Source organism: Hippocampus comes, unplaced genomic scaffold, assembly GCF_001891065.2.
Source record: "Hippocampus comes isolate QL1 unplaced genomic scaffold, H_comes_QL1_v1.1 scaffold156, whole genome shotgun sequence".
Lineage (NCBI taxonomy): Eukaryota > Metazoa > Chordata > Actinopteri > Syngnathiformes > Syngnathidae > Hippocampus > Hippocampus comes.
Window position 1 is genome coordinate 7,424,114 of NW_017805744.1, and position 10,206 is coordinate 7,434,319.

Genomic DNA, 10,206 nt, shown 5'->3' on the forward strand with positions numbered 1-10,206 from the left:
TATATATATATTCTTTTTTTACAGCTGTGGCTCATATTGTGATGTTACTGCATAAAGGTTCAGTCTCTCTGTCAAAAAAAAAGAACTGTAATACACGCTCAATAATTACATTTTAAAAGGAAAGAGACATTGTTCTTTAGCATTGTGTCCCACGCAATGCAGTGGCAGGGCTAGTATCTCTCCATACGTTCACTGCACCGTACTAATATAATTAATGTGCTAAAAATTGTCTTATGCAATGACAGATGTAAAGAATGGCCACACTATAATATAAATATCAAAAGGAGGATTGTAGAAAATATTTCCTGTAACACAACAACCTAATAATATATAAGAATCGGATGGCCCTCATTTATGAACCAGTGGCAGGGCTAGTATCTCTCCATACGTTCACTGCACCGTACTAATATAATTAATGTGCTAAAAATTGTCTTATGCAATGACAGATGTAAAGAATGGCCACACTATAATATAAATATCAAAAGGAGGATTGTAGAAAATATTTCCTGTAACACAACAACCTAATAATATATAAGAATCGGATGGCCCTCATTTATGAACAGTTTGTGCGCAAGACATGCGTCCGAACGTAAGATGTATTTTCGTACTTTAATTTGTGCGTATTCCGCGAACAACTTTCGAACCTCCTCAAACTATGCGTACGCACAAATAATGAAGGATAATTTTTTTGAAAAATATTTGGAAAAAAAAATATATATTTTACCTAAGATGTATGACGTATTGAAACTACAGTCATTTATATGAACACCACTACTATTTACTATTTAAAACGCCTTTTGTTACTTTAATCCCCTACTATCTGTTGCATGTCCTGAAAGGTTTAAAAAGTTATATCTTTCTTTCTTTCTTTCTTTCATTTTTTTTGGGGGTGGGCAAGGCTCCATGCTTGGGACTTTGTCACAAGAAGGTGACACAAATACTGATTTGTTCATGCTGTACAATGTCATGAATGTAGTTACTCAATTCACCATGTCCCCTTTGCATTTCCCAAGCTTTGCTGACTATGGCTGCATGCTGGAGATCCTTAGCCTGGACCTACTGCCAGATGGCCGCTCCTATGTGGACAGTGTGGGGAGCAACAGGTTCAGAGTTTTGAAAAGAGGCCTACGAGATGGCTACCACACGGCTGATATCGAATATGTGGAGGACGTCAAGGTATGACTTGCTCAAGGAGCTCCCGTGTCCCCCCCCCCCCGAGTGTATTTGGATCAACTAAATGACTTCCACCTTTCCGCAGGTCGAAGGGAGTGAACTGGAACTCTTGCAGCGTCTCCACGACAGCGTTTACCAACAGGCCCAGGACTGGTATCAGCGGCTTGGCGGCCGCATGAGAGAACAGATCAACAGACAGTATGGCATCATGCCTAATATTGAGGAGAACATTCAGGTAGGGGCTTTTGACTGAAATGTCAATCGACATTCGCTGAACATTTCTTAAAGCAATTAAGTACCACACAGTTAACACATACAATTCATGTGTGTACAACAATGTGGCTATTGTCAAATAAGCATTTAAATGTAATTTAAGGTAATTTTCATTAATTCATACATTTGGATATCAAGCTTCAGTGTCTGAAATTATTCATACTCTCTCAATAGAGGCCTAGTTACTGTTCTTATTAATTGAGTTTAGGACGCTTTTACGTTTTCAGAATCCTTGAAGGGTGCGTTGTCTTTGAAATTGTGTGATAAGAACTGACATCAGGCAATATCATGTTTCAAAAGTTCAAAAACAATTTCCCATGAACACGTCTTTCCGTCTCATATACGCATTCAACAAGCGTGGTGAGATTATGGAAAAAAATAATAGTCATGATTATTTTGATTGATGGTAAAATCCCGATCAGTAACCACGGTTAATCATTGATTTCAAAAGTTTGCATTCATTCAACTAACACGACTCAACTTACAGTATGACTTCAAATCACAACAAGAAAAGGGCAATTGAAAAAGAAAACAATAAATACAAATAAATAGCGGCTGTGCATGCTTTGGCCTCTTAGCAGTTATGTGGTGCCGTGTTGCACTTACATGAAAATAAAAAAAATAGAAGAAGAAAGTTGAAATTAGGTTTGGTCAATACAACACTTTTTCTCAGAGTAGGAAGAATATTATAAGCCTTTGTTTGAGTCTTGCTCGATATGTGCATTTCCCTTAAATAACAGCTGATGTATTGATGTATTACATTTTTCTTCAGGCCTCGTCCAACGGTCCAGCTTGGTGCTGGTGGCTGCTGTCTGTCCTCCAGCTGGACCCTGCCTATGAAACCACAGTCCTCTCTCTTTCTTCGCTTAAAGACCGGCTAGGTCACCTCCGCCTCATCCTTGAGTACTTCTCTCAGAGCTAAACACAGCAGCCTGGTGGAATTTGTGGGATAAAAGGCCGAGCGAGGGGTCAAGATTACGTACATACATAATGCTGTACTTGAGTGAAGCTCAGAAGTTCTGACTTCACTTATGTCAGTTTTGGGGCTTAACTACTCTGAAACACAAAGGGACTGTTTTTATGTCACACCTCAAGGCCAAATCATATGGCCAAAACCATAAATAGTAATTTATGAAAAGACCCTAAGAAGTTATTTAAAGCTTGCCTCTTACTCGCTTTATATCATTGTGAATACGTGTGTGTGTGTGTGTGTGTGTGTGTGTGTGTGTGTGTGTGTGTGTTATATATATAAAAAAGGACTGTCACAACACACAATCCCTGCAGCGTCGTTTGCCACATTCTTGTGTGGTTTACAGCGAAAAGAGGCATTCAACAAATTCAATTGAGCGCTAACTCAAAATTGATCCATGTTACGAATAATTCAGGGTTGGAACAGTACACATGGAGACAACAGTTTCATTAACCACGCACCGTGTCAGAATGCTGGCGAAAACAAGCTCAAACAAACATACTCTCCAGTTTTCGCACAAAAGACTTCCATCGACAAGCAGATAAAGAATGAGAATGTCGTGAATTACAGTTTCAAGTCGCAGTTGAAGAGCCGATGAAATTCTTGACACGCGAGAAACAAATATTCATTTCAGGACTGCAATTAACAGTTATTTCAATAATGGATTATGTTGTTGATTATTTTGTCGATTAATCGATGAATCCGATTTAAAAAAAAAAAGGAGCATGTTTTAATTTGCATCCCTTTCTTGAAAAACAGGACATTATTTCACATGACAGTTCACAAAATACACAAGCAAATCTGATTCACTTAATCGTTTGGTCGGTGATGTGTCAGAAAATAGGCAAAATTGTGATCATTATTTTTCAAATGAAAAGCGAATATTATATTACGGGGGACTACAGAAATCTGATAATGTTTACCGTTGAGAAGCTGAGATTCCAGGCATTTGTACAACTTGCATTTTGTCAATACAATGAACCAAAAAAATATATCAAAACGATTTATGGATTATTAAAAATAAATATGGATCAATGTGATGATCGATTAGTTCACGATTAATCGCTGCACCTCAAGTTTTTGGCTTTGCAGACTAATTGTTCCGTGCCCAAGTTGACCTTTTGCTTGTATTCCCTTATCCCTGGCCGCCATTTTGGAATGCAGCGTTTTGTACTTTGGAATATGAAACTACCCCCGTTTCGTATATGAGTGATTGTTGCAATAATAATGTTTGTGTTCTGTGTAAATTCGCACCTACTTGAAGGTTTTTTTTAATGAAAGCCAACAACCAGGTTGCTCACTCATGTTGTTGATCCCTTTTTGTTGGACAATTAAGATATCGTTAAAGAGGCCGAATTTGACAGCCTTGATTTTTTTTTTTTTTTTTTGGTGCATGCATTACCAGTGGATAGTCAAGTACAGGCGTCATTGTTCGAATCGTCTGTCATCTGTAATAAGGATTAATGTGTAGATTTCATTGACTGGCAACCTTTTGGTTTTACGATGACGCTATGGAGGCCAACATGCCAGCTCCATCTCGACTGCTCAGCGTCATGTACTGAGGGAAAACCGCTCGATGAAATGGCCATGGTCTAAGTAGCGATAAATCTCCATGGTGATAATCTACAATAACGCCGGTGGCCCAGTGTCCCATCACTTGAGCAGGGGCCTCTCTGCCATCATTCATATTGGTTTGGAGTGCCTTTGAGTGTGAAAATTCTGCAAGTCTTAAAGGTTGTACGTAACATAACATATAGTTGTCTTTGTGGCTTCATTTTATACGGATAAAGTGCTACATTCCATGGATTGTTAATTCGTAAAAGGCTTAACGGGCTATAAGTATACTTTTTTTTTAACCTCAAATGTGCCATACATTGTAAGATTTACAGAAATACTCTTGAGTTCACGTGTGTTTTGTAACATTAAAATGTAAAATTCAAATTACTGTTCGTACTGGCCTTTGTATGATGAATCACACTTGCAATTTTACTCGTTAACAGCTTCAGCTATGCAAGTGTGATTTGTCTTTAGAACAACAAAGCAAGACTTGATATGTGCTAAAATAGCATATTCTACTGAATGAAGCATCAATACAATGAAAAGATCGGTTGACACAATTGGGTAAGTGACTTTTTTCTCACACTGGCCTGAGAAAAAAAGTACCACTTTTCAAGCAGCAAAAGCAACCATAACAGCTCCTTGCTGACATTGGTCTCATTGGTGCAACACAAGTTGACGGTACTGGTGGCAATCATCCATTGGTGGCTTCATCTCACATCTGGCAATACAATTGAGGTTTTTTGTTTGTTTGTTTGTTTTTTTCCATCTTTTGCCCACCAAATGATGCAGCTTTGCTTTATTACACTTGGCCTCTCTTTAATGAATAATGTGCAGTAGTACCAGTTTTCATTGCAATTGAAGAACGCACTTTTGCGCTTGTGTAGGATATTTTAAGCATTTGGATCAGCAATCGCATATAGTATTTGGTGAATGCAGGCTCAAAAATGTGTACTGAACCCTTGCAGGGATAGCGGTTTCTACAGTGGACGGTTTATCATGTTATCAGGTTACAGGTTATCATTATTGGTGCATGAAAGGGTTCATTTTAATTGTCATTTTTAATTCCCATTCTGTTTTACCTTTACAGACAATCATTAACTTCCATGTAACTGGACTACTTAGTGATTGTCCTCGAACAATTTTAAAAAAATGTACTTTCACCTCAATCCATTGTACCCAGACACAGACACAATAAAAGGCACTTTCCACACAATTGGGATTTCTTTACAGGAACGCTTCTGAATAGTGGGCAATGTGGTCTCATGGGTGATATGAGTTTCTCACGGTCTCGGTAACACATGTCAAAAGAAACTACAAGACAGTTTTGTCCATTTCTCTTTGATTTGTATCCCTCCACCCCCAAACCAAGGTGGATGAAGACATTTTCTCTGATTAATCTTTGTCTGATATCCCATTTGCAAATTTTTTCAATGTTATAAATAAATATTTTTAAAGCTCAAAGTGGCATTTTTTGAGTGGGGTGAGGATGTATTTTCTATCACAAGCCAAATGGAAGTGCTGCGCTCTTTTGCAGTACACAGCACTTCATCATTTGGTTCAGCTGAGGACTGATGGCAGAGTATAAAAGGTCTCTCGCAGATCACCATGGAAACAATTATTGAGACAACTGAAGTTCTGCTGCTGTCGAAGAGTAAAAGAAGGAGAATTACATAATTTTTACGGATCGAAATTATAATTAGCATGATTACAGCAGCTAGCATTGAATGAAGACTGATTTGATAATGCACAGAGCTGTAAAATGACTGATTGATGAAACCCTTATTGCTTAAGACACATTTGGTAAGCTAATCATTCTCTCCTTCCAGTGGTATTTTATATGAATCTGATTATTACCGAACTACCCGATTTTCTGCATTTGCACACTTTTGTGGAACCCAGAGTTATTTCCTCAGCACAGGCGACACTTGCTTGGATTTGAAAAGGTAAAAAAAGTATAGTGAAGCCAGCCAACCACCAGGGGGCACTCTGTATCTGTAACAGAATAGCAATGCGCCACAAGTGCACGTCAATCGCCCATTATAAACTGTCTAATAATTACGCACGGCTTTTCCTAGATGAAATGACCACGTGTCATAAGTTTTTAGCCGACAGCAAGAGCCTATCAATGACACAAAGCAAGAATGTGCATGGTTTTTGAACCTGAAGGGAAGAGTGACAGGAGAACATGTGAGTAGGTGTGCGTGATCCACACGTCTCAATGAACAAGGAGCAAAGCAGTACAGCACAAAGTGTTTCCAGCCAAACATCCTCTGCATAGGAAGCAGGCAAATGACAAAGACGTGTCACTAGCGTCTATGAGGCTCTGTAAAGCAGCTCAGCATCGACATCAAAGGCCATTACATTTGAAGAAAACTGCAGCTTTTCTCCACTAAATTGATCCATCGGCTTGTGCTGACTCCCTGCTAGTGTATGCTATGAGTAAGGATGACAGGCGTTTTGTAGGAGTTATTGCAAAGAGGGGAATTACTCTGTGTGCATGCTGAAATGTGTTTTGGGCTATGTGTGTTGTTGCAGTCCTGCTGTTAAGCAGGCAACATTTTTCTCAAAGAGACAGAAATGAGGAAGAAATCTTCCCCAGAGGGGATATTTTGGATTGGGATGGAATTGGTGGGTGGCAGATTTATGTCAGATTGTCAATTGCAAGAGACTGTTTTCAATCACGGCCCCGAAAAGCAAAAGAATATTGACTAATTATTTGACGTAATTATGGCACAACTCACTCGGGTGTGTCTACAGAAATTGATGAGGCTGCTCTCAGCCTTAAAGCAAGAAAGCAACACAGCAGCAGAAGAAAAACAAATGTAACACTGTTGTCATAGGAACACATCCTGGCCCTCAAATGCTGAATGTCACCTGTGGGTTGACCATTATAATTAAACATTGGACAAACTTTGTATTTGAAGTGAGAATTATTTTCCCTTTCCACAGTAAAGAAAGTGACACCCGGGACTTGAATTATTCAAGATACAAGAGGTGTGTTATAAAGGGGTGGGGGAAGAGGCTCAGTTTGGCTGATGTTTGTTTTTTTGGTTTGTAAACTCAAAGAAGCTGAATTTCCTAAATTGTTAAGATATGTCTACAATCGTTGAAAATAATCTATTTGTCTATTCTATTTGCATGTGAATGTGACAAAATAAGCCACTGCTGCAACGTTGACTCAGGGAATGTGGGCTAAAGGGATTAAAAAAAAAATAAACAAGTTCGGATTTGTTCTGCTTGAAAAAAAACAAAAAAACAAATAAAAAATAAAAATGCAGTGGATCAAGATTGCCTGCTGAGAGATGGAGTGAAGGGGAAACAGGAAGCAGTGTGGCGCTGCTGGAGACATGAAGTAGTGCAACCGGCTTGCTGGTTGAGAGCGTTACCTCCTGCGGTGACACACACCTGGCTGTTGGGCTTCTTTCATTTGGAAATAACACTTGCATGTATCAAGTGCGCGTGCGTTGCCAAATATCGAGTATCTGAAGGGCAAAGAGGCAGATGCAGCCACTTGTAATGACTCCATGTGAGATGTTTGAAATGTGTCAAAACAATACCCCCAGAGTTAATACATGATCCCTGTCTACAAAAAAAAAACATTTTATTTTACCGAGTAACTACCTAAAGAATTGCCCGTCTTTTTCTAATTCCAAATCCGCTGTAAAGGTTTCTCGTGAAAAATATAATCTCAAATAGCAATAAAATGCTTGACATTTTCCCTAAAAAGAGTTTATTGAATTGTTTGTAAACTTGACCTTTTGCCTGCAGTCGAATGCTGACATTATCAGCCTCATAATATGCACTTACACTTTATGGACACAACTCCGAATCAATTAAGTAATCAATAAGGTTTAGCCAGACCTCTTACTAGCCCCCACTTTGAACAATCACGTGGATCCAACTTTACTTCGGTGCGCATAAACGTCTTTGGCGACGTGATTGGCCTCAACATCAACAAAACGCCTTCTGAATGAAGTAGAAGAGACATTGCAGGCCCAACAACTTTGACTTAGTCGTTGGAGCCAAACGTATTTTAGCACTTAGTTAATAAGTGAATGCGTTTTCAAGGAGTGTAGTGTCGAAGAATTGTACCATTCAGATCAGCTCAGCCAAGTTCTCAAAGATAAGAAATGCCATACCAACGTTTATTATGTATAACCATCATTTTCAATTTAAAAGTATACTCTGTAGTATTGAGATGAGGTGACTAACTGAGTCATTGACTATTCAAGTTGTTTGCCTTCAGGAAGTCTGAGTTGCTTCGGTTGTATGTTGAAGGATTTTATTTAATTTTTTTACTGGCCACATAAGTGATCTGATCTCAACCGAATGGACTTTTTCACTCACTGAATACAAAAGAAAGGGCAGGAAAACAAGCAGTCGTGTGAAGGTCAATGCAATGAAGGTCTGGCAAAACTCTCCAATTTGGTGAATGTGGAAAATATGTCATATTGCTGTGGCAAAGTTGATCGAGCTTTCCTGTGCTTGAATTGTTTCGCTGGATTGAACTGTTGGGGGAGAGTCGGCCTTTCTCTTCCTCCGCGTGTTCGTTAATTTTGGATGATGAGGATGTCGGTTATCCAAATACAGGCTGGAGACGATGAACAGTGCCTTCGAAGGTTTTATTTTTCTTTTCTGCAGTTTACGAATCGATTCGGGCTCCTGAGAGTTTCAGATTTCGTCAGGAACCCAGAAAAAATACAGTTATGAGAATATATAGAGACAATATAATAATGAGAGGCGGGGAGTTACGCCTCCATGCAAATCCTGGAAACAAAGAAAGGTCGATGCAATCCGATTTTGGCATGTTGGGAAAGTCCAGACCTCTCCCGCTGTGCGTAAATCTTGAGATAAGAGTCCCTCCCCGGGGGAACTTGACGGCCTTCAGGGACTCTCCCGAGGTGGGGGTCAAGGGGCACGAAAAGTGATTGTAATCACAGTAAGCACGAAATACCTTCAACAGCATTCTACATTCTTTGTTTCAAGTTTTTGAACAAAACCAACAACAGAGAGGGGCTAAAAAAATCACAATAAGGAATATATTCCTGAACAGAACCTTGTTGTCATGTAAACTCTTAATAGTGTCACTTCTCTCTTCTGCAGTCATTCCCATGAGTTGTCTTCACTGAAAATTACCTCAATACTTAACCCATTTAATCCCAAATTTTTCCCAGACATTTAAAAGTCAAAATCAGGTGTCATTGGTAGCCCTTTTAGGTAATCAGTCATAAAAATGATTTCGAGCCCTGTAAATTAAATCATTGTTGTCCTTCACAAATGTGACCGGTGGGATTAAATGTGTTCATGAGGGCAATTCAACAGAATATTCTAAAATAGCCAAATTAGGAGTTCGATTTTAACCCAATACAGTCACACAGCAGAACCATTAACGGGACCAGGTGGACGTGGATGCTACGAAGAGCTGGCAAAGCATCTCCAGGGATGAAATTTGATCATGCTCATTTGCCCCCAGCACTTGCGGACATCATTTACTACAAACCATTAATAACTGTATTTCACAAATCATGCCATTTGTCCAAATGCTTTTGAGCCAAAGAAAATCCAGCAACGCTGCATAAAACGGCTGTAATTTTTCAAAATGGATAAATGGCATATTTTTGACATCTTTATTGTTTTATATTTCACACACCCGAAGCCTCTGTTGACATAACGTTTAGTCGCGTGACAGCTGCCATTACAATTACCCAATGGCTCCACTGTCATTGCTGAACCCTGCACTCTGCTTGACAAACCAGTTGGTTTTGATCACCTTTCACAACTATCGTGAAATTTGCAAATCACCGAAAATTCCCACCATCAATGTAAAATTGGAAAAATATATTATTTGATATTTTACGGTAGGGGTGTCAAACTCGTTTTGGTCGCAAGCCACATTGTAGTTGCGATTTCCCTCGGTGAGCCGTTATGACTGTGAATTTTGGGAAATCATATACCGGTAAATGTTTAACCAACTCCAAATATGACATACACAGCAAACAACAAATGGATGGATAACTAGTTTTGACATCAGAAGTCAAGAATAATGGATTGATCCAACATTGTAATTATTACATTATATATGAGAGTTTGAAATTTTGGTTCAGACTTTCGCAAGCATCATGGAAGTTTACATATTTGAATTGCTTTCGCGGGCCACATAAAATGATGTGGCGAGCCAGATCTGGCCCCCGGTCCTTGACTTTAACACCTGTGTTCATATATATATATAT

The 10,206-nt window shown here is 39.1% G+C and overlaps 1 protein-coding gene across 1 annotated transcript in view; it reads left to right on the plus strand.

The window, feature by feature from the left end:
• lonrf4 (LON peptidase N-terminal domain and ring finger 4) overlaps nucleotides 1-4,168 on the plus strand; it is a 16,239-nt gene extending 12,071 nt beyond the window's left edge. The window contains exons 11-12 of the mRNA XM_019884150.1: nucleotides 1,259-1,408; nucleotides 2,219-4,168. Coding sequence (XP_019739709.1) covers nucleotides 1,259-1,408; nucleotides 2,219-2,368 — 300 coding nt within the window. The 3' untranslated portion in view covers nucleotides 2,369-4,168. The remainder of the gene's footprint in view (nucleotides 1-1,258; nucleotides 1,409-2,218) is intronic.
• Nucleotides 4,169-10,206: the final 6,038 nt, after the last annotated feature.